The 20,607-nt window shown below is 43.0% G+C and overlaps 2 protein-coding genes across 2 annotated transcripts; one reads left to right on the top strand and one right to left on the bottom strand.

Annotated features, from left to right (window-relative positions):
- The first annotated feature begins 1,109 nt into the window (after positions 1 to 1,109).
- NUBP1 (NUBP iron-sulfur cluster assembly factor 1, cytosolic) lies at positions 1,110 to 6,896 on the top strand. Its single transcript, XM_059826238.1, has 11 exons — positions 1,110 to 1,143; positions 1,229 to 1,330; positions 1,442 to 1,578; positions 1,889 to 1,957; positions 2,492 to 2,524; positions 3,285 to 3,375; positions 3,734 to 3,888; positions 4,984 to 5,094; positions 5,216 to 5,318; positions 6,051 to 6,134; positions 6,730 to 6,896. The coding sequence occupies exons 1-11, from the start codon at positions 1,110 to 1,112 to the stop codon at positions 6,780 to 6,782; spliced, it is 972 nt and encodes a 323-aa protein (XP_059682221.1). The 3' UTR covers positions 6,783 to 6,896.
- Positions 6,897 to 7,348: 452 nt separating this feature from the next.
- TVP23A (trans-golgi network vesicle protein 23 homolog A) lies at positions 7,349 to 19,068 on the bottom strand. The gene is given in 7 exon segments (XM_059826239.1): positions 7,349 to 8,045; positions 8,462 to 8,591; positions 9,880 to 10,005; positions 13,093 to 13,182; positions 14,117 to 14,261; positions 18,852 to 18,969; positions 18,972 to 19,068. Coding segments are annotated over 7 exon segments (726 nt in total). The 5' UTR covers positions 19,027 to 19,068; the 3' UTR covers positions 7,349 to 7,983.
- Between the last annotated feature and the right edge of the window lie 1,539 nt (positions 19,069 to 20,607).

Raw genomic sequence — 20,607 nt, 5'->3', positions numbered from 1 at the left:
GGCTGCGATGTTACGCATGGAAGAGAGGACAAGGCCATGCTCAGGAGAAGTCACGGGAGAGACAAAAAGGGAGCAGCGATGGGTGTAAGGTGGCCAGTAATAAGGTCCAGATTACATCACAGGCTAGTGCACACTTCCTTGGGTTGGAAAATTAGTTTATTATTAATTTCATTAATTTTTATGTACCAAATACGGTGGCTATCCGATTGGTCAGAAGTTGATTGGCCAAGTTAAGGTAGAATAATCTTCCAAATGAGTGTACCCATTAAATTAACGGAGATTGTCTACCAGCAAGGTACAGAGATTCATGTAGTCAAAGCAGCTGTGAAACATATCAATGGCATGATTTTACTGAAATGCTACCTGACCTCCTGGGTATAAAACCTCTCAAACGCAGCCGTGTGTTGGTCTGTAGCACTTCCCCGGCGGTTGTCCCACCCTGTGCTGTGAAGTTAAGCTGACCGAGCTCTTGGAGTACACCTCCTTCTAGTGACTGACCCGAGCGCGGGGCACCGAACCCGCACGGCTCAGCGCGGAGGACGCGCGGATCCTCCCGTGCACAGCCAGATGTGGGTACCGGCACAGCTCTGCGGCACTCCTTGTCAATCGCTTCTACCTACGGCGGGTCGAGGGGAGAAATTTCCCTGCGGCATTAAAACGGTGCCGCTGTCACTAAGGAATCTCGTTGAGCTAATGGGCCAGACACCTGCGCTGCTCTCGCCGTGCCGTGCCAGCCGGTTGCCGAGGCCGGTGCTCTCCGCTGGCGGAAGGGCCGCCCGCGTGCGCGCGCGCCCTCCGCAGCTGCGTGCCGGAAGGCGCACAGCCGACCTCACACTCCCCGTCCCTCCCGGGGAAGGCTGCGTCAGGCGCCTGTTAGTGCTCAGCCGCGCTTCCCCCGCACCGCTCCCGCTCCACGGCCGGGATGCGGCCCCGGCCTGCCGGCGGCCGCGCGCACCGCCTCCGCCACACTCCCGCCGCGGGTCGGCCCCGGCGCGGAGCGCCCCCTGGCGGCAGCGGGTACCGCCGGCGCATGCGCGCGCGGCACGGGGCGCCCTTTCCGAGCCCCGCCTCTTTCGCGCCCGGCGGAAGTGACGCAGCGGCAGGGGGTCATGGCTGAGGCGGCGGCCGGGCCGCGGCCGGAGGGTGAGGGGCGCGGCGCGGCCGTGCGGGGCGGGCGGGCCGCGGCCGCCACCGGCACTCGCGCTCCAGCTAACGTTGTCTGTTGCAGCCTGCCCAGGGACCAGCAGCGCCCAAGCGGGCAGGGCCGCCGCCTGCCAGGGATGCCCCAACCAGAGGCTCTGCGCTGCCGGCGCCACGGCCCCGGACCCGGGTGAGGGAGGAGCTGAGGGGGCGGGCGCTGAGGGGCGGGGGCGGGGCTTGCGCGGGGCGGGGCCTGGGGCGCGGTCGGGCGGCGGCTGACCGCGGCCGTGTCGCCCCGCAGCAGAGGCGGCCGAGCTGCGGGAGCGGCTGCGCTCGGTGAAGCACACGATCCTGGTGCTCTCCGGGAAGGGCGGCGTGGGGAAGAGCACCTTCAGCGCTCTCCTGGCTCACGGGCTGGCGGCGGACGAGGCCAAGCAGGTGGGCCGCGCGGGGCGGGGCGGGGCGGCGGTTTGAAGGCGGGAGGCGGAGGGTCCCCGAGCCGCGGGCGGGAGGAGCTGGCAGGGGCGAGCACCTGCGGGTAGTGCCCCCGGGCTCCGGCCCTGCGGCCCACCTGGGATAACCAAGCAATGGTGTGGCTGCGCTGATCGAGTTCCCCTTCTCCCTAAGGGTTTGAACACATTTCCCGCATTAAGTGTGCGAGAGTGCTTTTGTTGCGAGATTTAGACTTTGGGAGCAGCCCTGTGCAAGCTTGTTTCCAGTGGGGTGGGTTGGTGTGTTTGTTTCCCAGGTTGCTCTGCTGGACATAGATATCTGTGGGCCATCAATCCCTAAAATGATGGGTCTAGAAGGCGAACAGGTAAGTGAATGCTTGAACATGTTGTTTAAAGGATTTCTGCTCAATTTGTCATTAATGTGTTAGGGTTTTGTGGCCTTGAAGCTTCTAAAAGGACAGCTTATTGGGAAATGAGTGTGGCAGTGGGTAGGGAGATGATGAAGATGAGATGGAGAAGTTCAGCGTAATTTGGTTTGTAAAAGAGTTATCTGCATTCAGGATGACCAGTTCTGTAAATCAGCATTTGCTCCGTATCAGCCGCATATTTGTGACTACTTAAAACTTAAGTAATGTTAACATGATTCTCTTTATCAGCCCTAGAATATTTTATATAAATATATAAAGTCATGGGTAAATTTCTTGTAAAAGGGTTAACAGTTGTTATTCACTTACAAATGGAGGTCTGGCCCTTCTGAAGTTTTTAACTCAGCTGCTTTAATAAAGCAGTGTTGTACCTATAGGCAGGACATCCGTTTAACCAGTTTTGACTTACGTTTGTGTTTAGGTAACGTCTATATTTATTTCTAACCTAACTTTATGCATCACTTCAATTTTCAGGTTCATCAGAGTGGATCTGGATGGTCTCCAGTGGTAAGCTGGTGCTGGTGCAACTGTTTCAGAAAGTTTGTTGGGTTTGTTTGGGTTGGGCACTGCCTTCCAAGGTGAAAAACGAGTGAGGGAGGAGCAGGGGGTACTTCTGTTAATTCTTTTTCTAATGACATAAACCTATAGGCTACATACATCAGAGTATTAAATTTCTTTTGTTAAACTTAATAATACTACATTCCTAAAAGAGTTTCATTATTTTAAGTATCTCTTGTTTAGTGATTTTCCTACTATACTATGGGCAATAAATATAAGTTACTTGATTTCATTATTTTTGGTTGTCATGCAGCTGTACAGTGTGTCACCTTTTTTGTGACAGACAAAAAGTATCTTACACCCAAGGAGAACCTCATTAATCTTTAGAAAGTGCAGGGGAAGTTTTGCAGGAGTGTTGTTGTCTAAAGATCACCTTTAGTGTGTATGCTGTTAAAAAGACAACTTGATGCTGAGAGGGAAAGCTGCTTCTATCCTTACGCTGACTCCAGTGATTCTATAAAACACTGTCAATCCTACTACAACTAGATTTTTTTCAGTCTGTGAATGTAGTTGGTGAGCATTGCACAAAAATTGTAGTTTTTAATGCCCTTGGATAAGAGAGAAGCATAAGGTTCTCCGCCTTTATTTTCTTAATGTCTTCCCCCACCCCCCAACTGCTTTTTCTATAAAATCTGGGTTTAGAGTTGGTTTCTCTACTCTCTCTTTACTGTTTGGTATGCTCTACTGAGTTTCTCTACTTTTCTTTTAGTACGTTGAAGAAAACTTAGGTGTTATGTCTGTGGGGTTTTTGCTTAGTAGCCCTGATGATGCTGTCATCTGGAGAGGACCGAAAAAAAATGGTATGTATCAAGTGGTTTCAACAACAATTTATGTACTTGAAAGATTTCGTATCATGAGCTTGTTTAATTAATAGCATAAATATAGTATAGTAAGCTATAGAAAAAAATGAGTGAATGGTTACTTATTTTCTTTAGTTGAACATAACCATTTGATGAAGTTAACACGTCGAATGCTGTATTGGGTTTGTGGTTGGTTTTTTTTTTTTTAAAGCTTTGGCAAAACAAACAATTCTGTGCTTAAGTTGACAAGTCAGAAGAATCTGCATACCTAGACTACAAAATTTGAAGTAGGCCCTAAAATTTGAAATATAGGGAGATACTTTTTTTTTCTCTTCCACGTTCTTATCCTTTCTCTTAGGGTTGATCAAACAATTTCTTCGTGACGTGGACTGGGGTGAAGTCGACTACCTGATTGTAGATACGCCTCCAGGAACATCAGATGAACACTTATCTATTGTGCAGTATCTCAGCGCAACGCACATCGATGGTGCTGTTATAATCACTACCCCTCAGGTATGAGAACTTAATTTCCGTTGGTAGAAGCATCATGGCAGTTAAAGCCAATCCTTGGTTTAGAGTCTCTGTTTAACTTCAGAGAAATGGTGGTGCAGAAACTAAGGGAATTGACTTTCTTGTTTTGTGCCTACAGCTGGCCGGTTTATGAGTTAGATGGGTGCCTCAGTGGAGTCAGGGATCTGAGTGGTTCACTAAACCGCTGAGCAGTTCACAATCAAAAGCTGTGTGGTAGAGAGAAATGCAGTATTTCGCTTCCTTCTTAAAGACTAGGGTTTGCATCATTGCAAATTTGTAATTTACTCACCAACGGCTTGATGTTCAGAAGTCAGTAAGAAGTTCAGTTTTTAAGGGATAAGATGTGCACTGTTTGACACAGCGTGAAGCAGCCTGTTGCCCCCAGTAGGCAACTTTGTGATGTGCATTTTTAAAAGAAAAATCAGCCCCTGGAGAGCTGAAACTCAAAATAAATCAAATTCAAACGTAGGTTTTAAAGCCTGGTTTGGAAAGGAACAGGAGCTCAAACTAGCAAAAGACATCTAGTATTTCCACAACAGCTGAAAGAATAAAATGTAAAGGAAGTGAAACATTGAGGGCGAAATCAGATAGGTGGTGAGGGAAGGAGAAGGGAACAGGAGAACTGAATGAGGTCAGGCATATATGCGAAAAGTCTGAGGGGATGATAAGCTATTCGAAAAGAGGTAACAAGCGTAAGCCTGGTGGTTCTTGCCCTTGCCTGGTCTATTAAGAATGCCAAGGCCTTCTGTAAACTGAAAATGTGAAAAAGTTACATTTAAAGAACTAAAGATATGCGATTAATACAGGAGTAAAACATAAATACGGCTGAATCTTTACTGGACTCGAGTCAGATTTCAAAGCAGAACCACATTCAGTAGGCTAGAGCTGCTGTACCTGTTCTGTTGCTACTCAGAGTTGTTGCTATGGCACATAACACAGGTTTACGTTCTTCAAAATACAAAGAGAGCGCTAATAATTCATTATGAACTTTCTTTAAAATAGCTCTAAGGATGTAACTTAATGGGTTCAGCATCAAAACATTACAGTCAAAATAGCAGTGTTTCCTAATACTTGTAGGAAGTATCGCTTCAGGATGTTCGGAAGGAGATCAACTTCTGTCATAAAGTGAAACTGCCAATCATAGGTGTTGTGGAAAATATGAGCGGCTTTATATGTCCAAAGTGTAAGGTAAGGCTATCTGCATCTTACAGCATTTTTTATCTTGACGTTGTTTGTATATAAAACATTGCTCCAAAAATGCCTTGCTCTCAGAATTGCGATATTTTAACTGATTTTCATGTTGTCCCAGAATGAGTCTCAGATCTTTCCCCCAACTACTGGAGGTGCAGAGAAGATGTGCCAGAACTTAAATGTTTCCCTCTTGGGTAAAGTGCCTCTAGATCCTCAAATAGGTAAAGTTACTGTATTGTGCTACATTTAAAACAAGTTTTTCCTCCTATACTGATGTTACTACTGGAAAACCCTGGCTTGGACACTGATAAATTAGAATATTAAACATTTTATCTCTTAGGTAAATATCCACTTTTAGACAGAACATTTTTTTTTGAATCAGAAGTTACTGGAACTGTGACATAACACGGTGTGAAAAGAGGGAAGTGCTAGGATAATTTTCTTAGCCTGAAACTTGATTAAGATTAGATGGTGCATCTTTTCAGCTGTATAATCATACTGGAAGTACAACATGTCTTTCTCTTTGCTGTAATCACCTGCAAGTGCAGACTGAATAAAATCATAACCACTATGAAGAATAATACCTTGTAGACGTTAAGCATTAAAACTAGTGCTTTAACTTCACTGTTACTGGCACCACCCAAATTCTGTTGTGGGTAGTGAGAAGGCTTGGTTCCTTGCCCACCAGCTATTAGCAATTAATGCTTGATTTAGTGACATCAAGGAACAGGTCAGTACTTCCAAAATAATGACTGAAGGTTTCTGCTAATAGTATCCTTTGTAAAGCTGTAAGGTGTAGTTCTAGTTATGCTACTGACATAAGGACTTCTCAAAAGGAATAGATGCAAGTGGCTCTTTGGAAGGATATAACTGGTAGCGGGATAAAGGGTAAAACAAAGAAAACTTCATCTTTTCCCGTTGCTTTGCTTTCATGTTTTTCCCTGTCCTTCAAGGAAAAAGTTGTGACAAAGGCCAGTCATTCTTGTCTGAAGCACCTGAGTCTCCAGCTACATCGTCTTACAGGAATATCATTCAAAGTAAGTCTGAAAATCAGTGTGCAGATGAATCCTCTCGGTTCTGAGCACTTCTGCAATATATGAAGGTGCTAAACAGAATTATGTTATTCTGCCAGAAATACTAAAAACAGTAGATGTGCATAGCAGTTTTGAAAGTAACAGATGCAAATACAATCTTCCCGTCTTCTGGGCATCAGTTACGACAGGCTTGTAAAGGGATAAGGAAATTGTATTCAAAAACTGGTTTTTATGTTTGGCTTCAGTCATTCCTTTTCAGAACAGATGTGTGTGTACTTGCTCTCACAGAAAAGTTCTAAGGTTCTCAGGCAGCCCTCTTGAGGGGTGCTCACTATAGCTGAGGGCAATACAGCTGGCTAGTTACTGCCTCCGCTTCTAATTGTAATTGCACAAAAAAACATATAAAAACTACCTAAGAAGCCGGTGATGTGCAGCTTAAAAATACAAACAGCTGGGAAATTCCTAAAGCCATTTTCACTGTGATAAAGGCCCAACTTGTGATATTTGTGCCAACAGGGGACAGAGTGATGCAGCAATAACGTAACTCCTGCTGTGCAACTGAAATATTATTTGTATTACTTTTTCCCTGTCTTCACAGGAATTCAGGAATACTGTGACCAACACCATTTTCAAGACGAAAAGAATATCTGATCTACGAATGGAATAAAAATGTAGTTTGTGTTTAATTATAGAAAAGTAACTTATGCCTTGATTTAATAGAAGGAATGTATTCTTTTTGTATATTGCAAATAAATTCATAATATAAATGTTCTTGCCTTAGTTTTTTTCCGTAGTTTGAGATTCTTGTAGTTTACAGGTGGTCCCAAAGCTTGCTAGAAAGCTATAAAACTGCGTCTTCATCTGTTTTACCTAGGTGCAGTCTGCATCTGGTGTCATAGTACTAACAACCTGAATATGAAGTTGCTGTTTGAAGACATGCGTATACAAGATTTTATTTAGGAAGTTGAATATAAAATATGCTTTGCTGACATCGGGAATTGTGTTGAATGTATCTATAGTGCAGATGTCATAGGCTTTGTCCTGCCTTCTGTGCTAGGATGAATTGTAATGCCCACTCTCTCTCTCTTACTGAATAACATCATTTAAGTATCTTTCCTTTCAGTGGAAAAGATCTAAATTTAGTGTAGTATTGTCTCCCTTTTTTATAATTGACATCAGTTTTAAAATAAAAACCTACCAGGGTTTAGGCAAGTTAATAATAGTAGAAGTACAATATTTTATTTATTACAGATACCGGAATAAGTTTATCATACTTTAACTATCCATACGTAACTGGCTGCTTCACACAAGTACTGTGTGAATGTGCTACATGACTTCTGTTCTTTCTTCTACTTGACCCTAAGCCTGAACACTAGAAAATAAACATTCAGTATCTTTAAGAGGCCCTTTATGATTGTAATTCCTCTTTTTATTGAGGAATTAAAGCTTTGAGAAATAAGTATTGTGTAGAAGAGGGAAAGGCAGTTTGATTTCGTTCACTGTAGTTCCAAATTAAACTAATGAGCATCATCTTTTGATTACATTCTAATTCTTGGTTAAAGTAATCCAACAGTTTCGGGTTAGTTGACAGATTTTTTTTCTTAAGGAAGTGTGCTCTGTATAAACCATAAGCATAGTCTTTGTGCCTGTACAAACTGCTTTTTGATGAAACTTAGGTAAGTAACAAAGGCTCTAAACCTTTCAGAATCTAAAGACTCAAACACAAATGACATAAACCCCTTATTATTTCATGCAGGCATAATTCTAGAAGAGCTTTACTTAAATATCTTCATATGAAGAACACCTTTCGTAAATTTTTTACTGATCCTCCTTTTAGTTCTTCCTTATTTGACTATCTAGTGCCTGTCTTCCCATGTTCTTCAACATGGTCTTCTGAAATTCTCCTCGTCTGTCCTGCAGAAGGAACACAGGAAGCGTGGCCGTTAGCATAACCTCCTATGTGAGAATCTCTTACAAAAAGCAGGGAAGAGCCTGGGGGTTGAAGATAGCTCTCCCAGCTGTGCCTAGGCAGAGGCGTTATAATACCTCCAAAGGCATTCCTCTGAGGATTTAACTTTGAGGGCATTCCTCATGGGGCTTGGAAGCAGCCCAGCTGCGAAGCTTCAGCAGGCTTCTGAACACAGAGCAAAGTGACATGGGGCACAGCCTCCCCCAGCGAGTTCTACAAGAGAGGCTTATTGGAGAATCAAGAGAGCCCTGCCAGGAGTCTTTAGGAGCTAAGACCTGGCAAGAGCCAAACCCAACGGCATGAGGCAGGTCAGTGTGTGATACTTCATGGGCTGTAGCTGCCAGACCAGCTCAGTACTTACTCTTGGGAACACCTGCTGTGGCAAAAAACCTTGAAGTTACTCTGCTGATGCTTTTTTGTCCCCCTAACTTGCAGTGGATGTAGCCATATAAATTAGCAGTCTGAAGGGAGATCCCAGCTATCACAAGAGCCTGTGGACAAAAAAAAGTTCAGCTGGGACAAATACACCACTGTATATAGACTGTATGTCTAGAGTATATATACACATGTATGTATATATATGTATACATACTATTTAGATAGATATACATGCTATAAGTTGGGGATATTCCCTCCAATAATAAATGACCTTCAGAGAGATCTTATCACGTCAAACTTAAACACAATAGTTCCTTTCTACAAAATGCCTCTCTTATTAAAACACTGATACAACTATTTTTTGTCATTCTGTATCTTGAAAGACTTCATAACTTTTCCAAAACACCTATTCAAAAAAGGACCTATTCAACAGATTCTGCAATCACTTCACTTTGTTTAAGCCTGATTTGTATCTAAAAGTTTTGCATCCAGATACAGAGCAAACCTGCAGGCTTGTTTAGCTGACAAATGCCTTATTATATACAAATAAGATCCTGTAACTTCCACATTTACAAAGAGCATCGATAGATGTGAATCAATATCTGGCATTAACAGGCAGCAAGTAACATTCAAGTCCCAAGGAGTGACAGGACTAGAGGAAATGGCCTCAAGTTGCGACAGGGGAGGTTCAGGCTAGACATTAGGAAAAAGTTCTTCACTGAGAGAGTGGTGAAACACTGGAATAGGCTGCCCAGGGAGGTGGTAGAGTCACCCTCCCTGGAGGTATTCAAGGAGCGTGTGGATGTGGCATTGTGGGATGTAGCTTGATGGACATGGTGCTGTGTGGTGTTGGGTGGGTTGTGGCTTGTTATTGTTGTTGTGTGGCGTGGGTTTTTTGTGGTTGTGTTGTGTTGGGTTTTTTTTTTTTTTTTTTTTTTTTTTTCCCCCCCCCAGGTTGGACTCGATGATCTTACAGGTCTTTTCCAACCGTACTGATTCTGTGATTCTGATTCTGTGATTCTGTGAAAACCTGAAAACCAGCATCACTGGTTCATTTTTTGTCCTCTCCTATACATTTCCCTTGACTGAAATAAGTTGGGGAAAAGTAAGTTGCTACAATTAAAAAGAAGTCCGTAATTTTGCGAACCACTTAAGGTTCTCAAGTTAGATGAAGGAGCTGACATCCGATAACCTAGTAGAAGTGGGGCTAAAAACTACTAACCTGTTCCAGAGTGCAGGGCTTGACTGCAGAAAACTCCTCTGATTTGTTGAAGCTATTAGTGCAATTTTTGTACTGTTGGAAGAGTTGGTTCAAAGACTGTTGCAAAACTAACAGATCTGGCTTTTCCCTCTACTAACACTGTCTGTCAGCCATAGGTCTTTCAGTACCCCCAGACTTACCAGCCATTTCAGCTTCAAGGAGAACAAGGTGCTAAAGAAAAATACTGTCCAAATAACTGGACAGATAATGAGACCAAGCCAAAAGATTCGAGCTTCAGCTTCAGTTGAGGCAGCTATTGTAGGCACCTACAAGGAAAATTATTAAAACTACTAGTCACAAAGACAAAATCCACAATAAATAACAAATCAGCAGAGGAGGAAGAACGGACAAAATTACTTCTTTACCTAAATTTCACTTATTATATGCATGGAAGGAAGACTGAATAAGAAGAGGAGTAGTTTTCTGCCTTCTGCCCTACTGTACATGACAGCATTTTCTTTTCAAAATGTTCTGGTCTCTGTTCACATTTAAATGAAATAATTATTCCTTTTGTCAATAATAGCTCCCACTAACACTACAGGTTAGTAGTATTTTAAAGTCAAAGTTCTGTTACACTGACAATTGCTTTTAAACTTCAGAAGTACTAAGTTAACTTTGAAATTAGATTCAAACTTTACCAAGGCCTTAGAGAAGTCTGAAACAGAAGACAGTGTTACAAACAGAACTTTAGTGCAAGTACTTCACTGTCTGTAGTGCAGATTCGTGACGTGTCCTGTTCACAAATCAAAAGTATGTGGGAAAAAAATAAGTCCAGTATCAGAAAAGCTATTGTATCTAATGTGGAAATTGTAATGAGCTGTTGCAAGTGCTAACAAGCAAACTTTAAAGATCGCCATCAGTTGGTTCCGGTTCAGACAATGGAATTCTCACAACAGCGCCCATTTCCATACATTTTCCTAAAAACTTGCGGTATCTTCGCTTAATTTAAATCTTATGTGAAGCTTAGTTTTCTATTATGTAAACTCATACTTCAATTTTGCTTATTAAGTCCACTGATATTCCATAAATTAAGAACTGTGGCTGTGAAAATGCCTCTTCTGTAATACCAGTGTTGGACACTATAGCAACTGCTGGTATCTCTCTGAAAGAGGCATCGTTATTTACGGTGCTCTATTTGTGTTCTTCGGAGAGAGCAAAAAAACCTCAAAAGCAGGCTGCAAAAAGCCCTGGTTGGAGATTTCTTCAGGTCAGCACAACTCATACATCTCTATCTACACTGAAAGGCTCATTGTTAACTCCCAACACTTAAGAGAAATTAAAGAAAGAGAATTGTTCAGAAGGTTCTGATCTTTCCTAGGAAACCAGAATTCAAAATCTCACTCTAGACCTCAGACCACTCAACCACCACTAGTGCTAGCTTCTGAAATACAAGCTTCACAAGTGGAAAAGAAAACCCTGTAGACTCTTCCACTCTGAAAACTGAAAAGCCTTGTAGTTCATTTTCAGTATCTTGAATTCTCCATGTAAAAATAACTCATCCAGCCATCATGAAGCAGACAACGGCATCCAACTTGTAAACATGGTTAAGTTATCTACCTTGACTAAAAAACAATGTGCAAGATGCAATAATTACAAGGTGTCTTTAATTTTTTCACATACCCTCTAAACCAGCTGTCTTGCAGAGGTCCAGAGGATAATGTTCTATGCCTTTGCAGTTACAGAAAAAGACAGATGTTCTGAGTCAGTAAAAGGGTTTAATCACCTGTATCCCAAATTACTGACAAATTACCCAACAGTGACATTGCACTAGCACTAACTATTTAGAAGAAAAAAAGTCAATACACCTGAGAGTGCCTAAAAGACCTAATTAATTTGATGAGCAAGATTACAAAAGGCTGCAGTCGTCCTGAAGAGAGGAGAGGGGGGTTGTGATGTTTGGAATCTAAGTGTAAGAATTACTTTTCTTCTAGCAAACCTCAGCAGAAGATAGGATTTCAAGGGTGAACTTCTGTTACATCAGCAGCTCCCTGGGATTCACCTGCCTATTGTTGGTGAGTGACTTGGAATATTTCTAAGCAAATTCACCCATAAAGGAAGAGATCTTAAAAAGTTGCCAGAGGACTGGCAAAGGAGGTGGGGAATGCCTGACTCTGGAAAGTAAGAGAATTGCAAGTATTCTAGGACCTTGCCATGACAAAGTACTTCTCACGGATAAGCCATGACAAAAATACAAGCCACTATAATTGTATGTTCCTTCTTGTGGTACTATGATTTGAGCATTAATCAAGCTGCCATTTGGCAGAATTTTTGGAAGGCTTTAGCCCATACAGATAAATCAACTTTGTATTTTGAGGCTAGAATTAACAAACTGTAACAGGTGGGCTGGGCTTGCTCCTTTCACAGTGATTTTGAGACCAGGAGGTCATGTGATGGATGCCATTGCTTTTAGGTATTAAGAAAGCTCTTTTTTACTGTCTCGACTTGAGGGAACTAAGAAACTCTGAAGGTCTTCTAGTTTCTTGGCTTTCACGCAGGCTGGCCTATATTCTCTCTTTAGGTTTCACTCAGGTTGCAGAAGAACGTTAACATCTGTTCCCCTCTCGACGGGGCGGCCCCCCGCCCCGGCTGCGCTCCCATTGCAGAGGGCTGCTAGAGGGCACCCCAGACCCGCGCGGGCCGAGCGCTTTGGGCTGCGCTCCGCACCCGGGCTGGCTGCACTGCTGGATTGGCTTGGAAGGAACGTCCCGGGGAGTGGGCTTGAAGTGCTGCTCTGCCAGGCTCTTGCCTGAATGGGGCTGTGGAGAGAACGTTAGCAAGTGAAAGCAAAAACCTGCCGGCCTGCCTCTGGTAGCGATGCCAAGTGACATTTTATCGTGCTTTTGCTCAGGGTGTTTGGGGGAGCACTAGCAGTGTCAGAATGCTCTGTGATCTGGGTTCGATTCCCCACCGTATTCCATCAGCGTGAATAAAACATTCTTTTTAAAATGCTGAATGGGAACTATTCAGCATTGCTTTCAGCATAGATCTTTCCTGAAGAGGATTCTGTGTTGGGATTAACTATGGGAAGATGTGTTTCTTACAAGATGTTCTCGCTAGAAAATAAAATAGAACTACCAGAAACGTTTCATACCAATAGTACCATGCTATGAATATTTATTCTGCTGATGCATATGATGACAATGTTGCGAGACCAGTTTTGTTCTGAATGCTTCCAGGATGTGACAATCCGGTGCGCTTGCAACTGAATACTTACATTACCTTCTATAGAAGCTGGATAAAAAGTAACTGTTACAAAGGTGCTCTATTTGTTACTTTATTTGACTTAGTATCAGCTTTACAAGCCTTCCTATGGATTCCGTTTGTCCTGTGCCTACTCTTATTGACATACTTACCCTTTTTGCTTCGAACACCCAGTGGCTTTTTCCATCTTCATCAATCTGGTTCCACCAACGCAAACCAACCAAGAGTCTTCCTGTCACGTTCTAGTGACAGAAACAATTATTTGCATTAATCAGTTGCGTAATTCACTTGTCAGACTAACATTAAAAAAAAGACAAGCATGTGTGAAAATCATATTCTTTTATCAAACACTAAAATCGGTTCTAAAAGCTGTGCCAGCTTGAGCACAACAGCCATTAAGAATGGATGTTACCACAAATTTAGAGGCCTGTTCTCTTTTAATGTGACAATTAGCACAATAACACTGATTTAGGAAAGAAATTACAGGATGTATCTTTTCTAAGTTAGTCAGTTGGAGAAGCCCCCAATAAATGAATTTCCTCAGTAAGAGAGGAGAACTGTGAACAAAACCACACTGAAGAAATGAAAGATTAATGGTGAGCAAGTAAGCTGCATGGAATCAAGCAAACAAATTAAGAAAATAATTCTGCACCTGAATAAATACTAGAAGTTTTCAGTGTACTGGACATGCATCAATGTATCACTTCCACAAAACAAAAGCCTTGTTCCACATGTGGAGCCTCTGGGATTCTGGGCTGGCCTGACCCACCTGCCTGCATGTGATTAGGGTACCGGTGCCATAGCCGGGCTTCCAGAAGCCTTCTGCAGCTCCTGAGTGCTGGGTCTGGGCACAGTATTGCAGCTTTGGACATCCATTACTGAAAGCCAGTATTACTTTATTGCTTTTTATTTTTAAGGGGGAAAGCATACAAACAAATCTACCTATGGCAAGGCAATTTTCTCACCATATTAGAGCTCCCATCAGCCAGAGAGAACATGGTGATAAAAAGTAACAGTAAGTGAGATATGTAAATGTCTTAAAATGGATAGACATTTAATAAATCAACAGATCACAATGTTTTTGTCACTTTTGTCAGTATACATATTTCCTTTTTTGTTTTATTTAATGGCACACAAAATATTTTCAAAGGTCATTACTATTCAGGGTCATCTTACCTTAACTGACCAAAAGTCAAAGGATAGAAGGAGAAGAATAGTGACAAAACAGGCAACAAAGCTGTTGCTGAACCAGTCACAGAACAAGTAGGTAATAATAGCACTCACTCGGAAAAACAGGTGGAAAAAGGTGGCCAGTGGGTGCCTAGAAAAAAAAACAAACACACAGAGCACTTAGGAAGTTATGGGACAAGAAGAAATATTGCAGTATTTACTAACAATGTAGTATAACACAACTATTCCTAGTCTATAATGGTATTTTGGTTTGTAGCAGCTATTATAGCATATCTTGATGTATATCTTCATTATCAAAGCAATAGTATTTCCAATAGCCAATCTTCAATCTAAAGCTAAAAGATGGAATGTGTTGTTCATGTCAAAACTTTCTCAAAGATAGAACAAAATCTAGAGTCTTACACCAGTTTCTTTGGTACTGCATGAAGGAATTTAGTGGTTGTGTTCAACACCGTACCCTAAAATCCTCACCATTTCATGAAATAAATCAGCATTGCAAGGCACAAAAGAATTGAGATAAAAATAAATACAGCTGTTGGGTATAAGTCAAAATGAACCTTCATCTGTAATGGCTGAAACCAAACGCTTGCTTTTACAGAGGGAGTACGATTTGGGAATCTAACAGTTCTTATGAATGAATGTGCATTACTTTCACTAGATATTTCTGCTTTGCTCATCAAACAAAATTTTGTCTGTAACAAAATAAAGGGGAACTTCAGTGGAAGAAGTAACTATGTGGCATGGAATATTGGCATGTACAGTAAGACAGATGGTTTGGGGAATGCTATAACAAGCACAGTGCAATTTTCAGGGTAATATGCCAAGTACAAAAACTTATTCTGTACAGTTGTGTTTGTGTTACTTAATTTAAACTGACAATTAACTAGAGGCTATTGCATTTAAGTAAACTCTTCCCTTGAAGGTGAGTGAATAAAACTTGTTTTCTGAATAAGATTTTTTTAAGTCAGCAATTGTCTCATTAAGCTCCTCTACCTCTGTAAACAATTAACAATAGTACAGCCTAGGTCATAATTAACTATTCAACTATTAAATTAGTTATTCTATTCTGTATAATAAATTATTCAGTATAATAAAATGATACATGTAATATACACAAATATAATTGTTTATTATAAACTTAAATTATAATTACATTTAAATTATAATAGCTATTATATTTATATCTTTATTGTAATATTATCATTCTATAGCCGTTTAACTGTTGTAGTTTATTCTATAATGGCAATATTGTGCTTATAGTACTACACACACGACTGGAGAAGCAAGAATGACACACAGCTGTAGCTTATATTTACTCCTGAGTATGCCCATGTTAACCTCAAACTTTGCAAAAACTACTTCTGACTTAAAACTAAACACATGACATCTTAACTGAGAGGTGCTTTTTCTGCCATAAGCAGACGGGTGCGTGGGTGGACGGTGCGGAGGGAATATTGTGAATTGTCAAAAACGGGTAGTGTCTTGCTACTTAAAGTCTTGATCTCATTCAAGAAGTTCTAAGAGTTCATTACATAAGTGGTATCTTGTGTCAATACAAGCTATTCATAGATGACAACCCTAAAGCACATCAGGGTGGACCAAGCTTTTAACTGTAGCAGTGCTTCAAATGTGAAAGTAACTTTGGAGAAGTAGTGTTTCATTTTGGAAGTCAGATGATGAATTACTGTTTGGATGCTGAATCTGTTCCAATATCAAACTTTGAAGAGTGTTTACTAAAAAAACAGCATGTGGGCAAGAGGCTCACATTTATTACAGCACTAAATACTTTATTGAGGCTACGGAAGATCAGTCCTCTCACAAGGATATGGCTAGCCAAGCCAAAGACAGACTTGCAGGTTCTTGTCCTAGGTGAGGAATATGGAGATCTATCAAAACTTGCACATCATTCTTTGGACAACTCAATCTCAGAAAACATCCACCTATTTATGCTTAAAAAAAAAAAAAACCCTGAAACTAACAGAATCTGGTAAGTAAACTCACTTCCTCACTTAACAAACAAATGTGTGGTTTTTTTAATTCACAGCCATCAGATGATAGTTACAGCTCCTATCATATACAAACAGAGTTTTTAATATGGAGATAATCCCAGATAGATAACATTGTCTTTTAAAACCTGAAGCTAAACCATCTGCAGCCTTTTTGAAACAAAAAACTTTACAGCTTTTCTTAAGTGAATGCATTTATATTGAATTCAACTGTACTATATAATATTTTTTAAATGCTTATTTCCAGAAATATGATGGCATTAAGAAATCATTTTATAAACTAACATGATTCTTGTACTAATGGAAGATAGTATAGGCTTTAAAACATGATAACTTTTCTCCTTTTTTCTTTTTTTTTTTTTTTTTTATTCAAATCCAATAAAGGATAAAGGTAACTAAAACACTGCACTGGGTCTGCTTGGCATGTATTTGTTCCCAAAAGCATAGCAACCCACTTGCTTGGACTTTTAGTTATCCTGTTGCATCTAAACATCCATATAGTGTAGAACTGGAGCCTTGAGGCTAAATGATTACCATTTATCTTGTTACAATAACCTCCGTTCAGTTTGCAAGTATAATGCCTGTTAGGATAGGAATGAGCTGTTGTGAATTTAGTTGCATCCCACATTACGGAATCAAACTGGGTCAACCCTAAGGTACACCACTGACCCACAGGAGTATCATTCCCAGTACCTGCTCGGAAGTGCCACGGCAGCACTCTACATGCTGGTTTTTATACCTCTGTCTGGTACTTCAAATGTACCTAGGCTCTCTAGCTTGATCATCTTGTGTTACCTGGCTGATATGAAAAAGGTGTGATCATATGCTCCTAACTGTTCCAGATCAAATGTTCTGATACTGCAATAAACTGCAAAAATGGTGTAAGTTATCTTTTTCCTAACCTTTGTATGAAAGTAGCCCCTAACTAAATCATTATCCACATACCTTTTGCTTTTAAGGAGCACTTGCATATACCTTGGAGAATCACAAAAGCACAACTTGTCATAGCTTATGCAAATTCTAACCAAGTTCAGGATATATGAAATCAGGATAAAGTTAAAGACAAATGATTGAAACATGTTGTTATGCCCTCTAATAACACAACAAAATTTTGCAGCACATGGGTGTGTTCCAGACTTGTTTGCACAAGATTCTGCAGAAATATAAAACCAAACTTCTCTTTGAACAATGTAAGGAGTTTCATTTCTGTATTCTACAGCAGAAGATTTTTCAGTATGAGATTATCTTTTAGTATTATCACAATCAGGGCAAGAAAGAAGAGCAGTCTCTAATGAAATAAGTATCTACACAAAGTGGATCAACTAACAGTATGGTTTGCTGATACTTTGCCTGTCTATATTATGATGTAGCGTGAACCAGTAGGAACAGATCTCTAGAGTAAAGTAACTGGTGCTGTGGATATCCTACAAACACTTCAGAGTGGTTTCACTTCACGCTAACTCTAGTCTGGTCCCATAGACTGAATTTGTGGCTTGCATGCTCAGGATGCACTCCTAAGCTGTATTTCCCAGTTTAGTTTAATCCTTTAGCCGTGTTCTCCAAGACTGCACCAAAATATAAACCTTCCTTTAAAAGATGTGCTGCTGCTAAAGCACAGAAACAAAGCAACTCTGGGACTGTTAATTTGTGTCATGGCTGACTCATCATGTAGTTGCAAAGTTCAATGCACTGGAAGGGCAGAAATGCTTCACCAGACAATAGTAAAACAGTAATTGCACTGTAAACCTATGTGATTGCTTGTTTGCACGTCTCGGATAAGAGCTGTTAAGCCTGACATGAATGTTATTTTTCTTTGTTTACACCTACAAGAAATACTAACATTGTAACAGACCAGAGTAAACTGGGGCAAGGTGGAAGGGAAGAAAGCAATAAAAATCAAAGCTGATTATATACATTATTGATGAATGCATGCATATGTATAATTCTGTTTGACAGAAACTTCTTCCTCGACAGTCTTTGACTGGAGATTCTTCAAAAGGCACTGATGGAACAACAGCTCTGTCGCCTGGGTCCTCGGTGTGGACAGAGCTGCAGCGTGACACCTCTGGTAACATAAGGGTAGATGGATCATTGGGTTGGGTTTCTTCAGGTAACAGCTACAAGGATGAGATATACTATGTTCCACATAACATCACATCCTGTGATAGGAAAACGTGACAGGTTTATCGCAAATAACCGGCTGTTTCCCTTCAGCCGGGCGTGCAATGCAAGGCAATGCCAGAGCACCCTGCGGCACAGCTTGTTTTGCTGAAGACGAGAGCTCTCCCCACTTCTCCAGCTCTAACAAAAATGCCGTTTGCTTGGGGCGGGGGGCTGGGTTGTGATATGTTGGCTTTGAGTACGTAACATTTCTGTTTCCCAGGGCAGGACGCCGCTGGGCCTGCCGAGCAGCGGGGCTCGGCGCGGCTGGGGGGGCCACGGGCCTCGCCCGCTCCCGCCCGGGCAGCCGGGGATGGCTGCCCAGCACCGAGCGTCTCCCGGACGGGCGGAGGCTTCCCAGCCTCCCCAGGCAGCCTGTTCCGGCGCTTGACCTCCCTCCCTGTGAAAAATGGGAATTAAGCGTTTAAATGGAGTTTCCTGTATTTCAGTGCGTCAGTCCAGCTGGAGCGGTAAGGGCTGCCCGGGCCCGGTTACCTCAGGCGGGCGCCGCGACGCTGAGGCCTCCGGACCCGCTCCGCTCCCCGCGCCGTTACCTGATCTTTGCTTTCCGCAGCGCCAGCTCCTCCTCGCTCCCGAAGTCGAGGGACACATCCTCGGTGTCATCCACCAGCGCCTGCGGCGGGGAGCCCGTCAGCGGGGAGGGACCGGGGGAGCCGCGCCGCCGCCCCCCCGCCCCGCACCGCCCGCCGGCGCCTCTACCTGCTTCATCCTCCACCTCAGCCGGCCGGCCCGGCCCTGCAGCCCGGTTGCCAGGCGCGGCGGTTGCCAGGGCCCGGGAGGTGTTTCAGGGAAAAGGGTCCGGGCTGCCGCCTGCCCGGCGTGAGCCCGCGGCGGGCCCGGTCCTGCCCGGCCCGGCCCTGCCGGGGGGCCGAAGCGCGGGGCTCCCCCTCGCCCAGAGGCCGCGGCCGGCTGCGCCTCACGCGGGCCGCGCTCGGGGCTTGGCAGCGCCCGGGAGCTGGGCCACCCCAGTCAAACTGGTGCTAGTGCTGGGCCTGGCGGGGAGAGTTGCCTCCTCCCTCGCGTCCCTGTCGCTGAGGTGCCTGTAGCTGCCACCCTCCTCCCCATCGCGTTTAGGCTCCCAGCGGTGGCCTTGGCCGAGGCCAGGGCGGCCGGACGGGCTTCCTTAGTGGGCCATGCCGCAGGCGAGAGGGGCCGGAGTCCCCCGTGAGCCGGAGCCCTTTGCTCAGCGTTTTGAGGTGTCTGCTCCGCTGGCAACAGCTGCTCGCTCACCAAACACCCCAGCCTGGACCGGGCTTCTTAGGTCCTGTGCTGAAGATAAACCCCAAAAGGAAAAAGTCCTGGAGAGAAAGGTGAGCGTGCATGTGTGAACGTGATACACACCTGCATGTCTCGGTTGAGGACTGCAGCTGATGCCAACGGTCTGTTGTCCTGTCCGTGCTGGGCCAAACCCCGTGTGCTGTCCCCTGCCTCGCAGTGGGCCCTGCGCCCCTGTTGCGATACGGCTTCTGGGGGGCAGTCCGGTATGACTGTAATACTGTGGATGTACTGCTGGTGTGACGCGGGTAACTCAGCCCTTTGGTTAAAGATTTCTCCTGCTTTTATTTAAATTGCAGATGGATTATGCAGCGGAGTTAAGGAAGTGGGGAAAGTGAAGTGAGACCACTGAGCTTCAGGATATGGGTAAGGGTTTCACAATAATGGGGGGAAATAGTCCAGTCAGCTAAGTATGAAGTGGAGGATCAAGGAAGATCTGATAAATCACAGTCATCTGTAGATCTGACTAGCTACTAGCATTAAATAAGCCTGCAAAATAGCAACTTCCTAGTCTTTTCTGAAACATCTAGCTAAACCAGAATGTATCTGTTGAGTAAGTACAGAAGTTACTAAGGTGAACATTTCAAAAACATTTATTGGAAAATACCTTTGTGCAAGACCTGTTATTAGAGCAAGACAATACCTAATGCATCAGAAAAACTGGTAGAGCTGTTCCTAGTAGGGCTTGTAATTGCGGGGGGGGAAAGGTGTATTTCATGACTAATAATTTTAACATTGTTGTAGTCGTATTTTGGCCTTGGTAGTGTTAAAACAACACTTTATAGTGGGTCAGTAAGTACAGCAGACTTGCACTAAAAAACTGAATAGGCAGTCTGTAATTTGATGGGATGGCTCACTATAGCCTACAACATTAAAATATTTAAGTAGACTTTCACTCCCAAAGAAGATATAAACTCTTTCAGAGCTATCATGAGATATAATTATTACATAATTATGTGCATACTTGAAGCTGACCTCTACTTCGCTTACTGTATCAACATGCACTTCTGCTTA

The sequence above is a fragment of the Gavia stellata genome, chromosome 18, assembly GCF_030936135.1.
Source record: "Gavia stellata isolate bGavSte3 chromosome 18, bGavSte3.hap2, whole genome shotgun sequence".
Lineage (NCBI taxonomy): Eukaryota > Metazoa > Chordata > Aves > Gaviiformes > Gaviidae > Gavia > Gavia stellata.
The sequence above is the reverse complement of the archived record's forward strand: the minus strand, read 5'-3'. Positions and strand labels throughout refer to the sequence as shown.

What these genes read in the sequence shown, in the direction of transcription:
- NUBP1 (XM_059826238.1), top strand. Translation starts at nt 1,110, where the DNA reads ATGGCTGAGGCGGCGGCCGGGCCGCGGCCGGAGG. An exon ending in TGGGTCTAGAAGGCGAACAG is followed by an intron (nt 1,958 to 2,491) that starts GTAAGTGAATGC and finishes TTCAATTTTCAG; the next exon opens with GTTCATCAGAGTGGATCTGG. An exon ending in GCCTCTAGATCCTCAAATAG is followed by an intron (nt 5,319 to 6,050) that starts GTAAAGTTACTG and finishes CTGTCCTTCAAG; the next exon opens with GAAAAAGTTGTGACAAAGGC.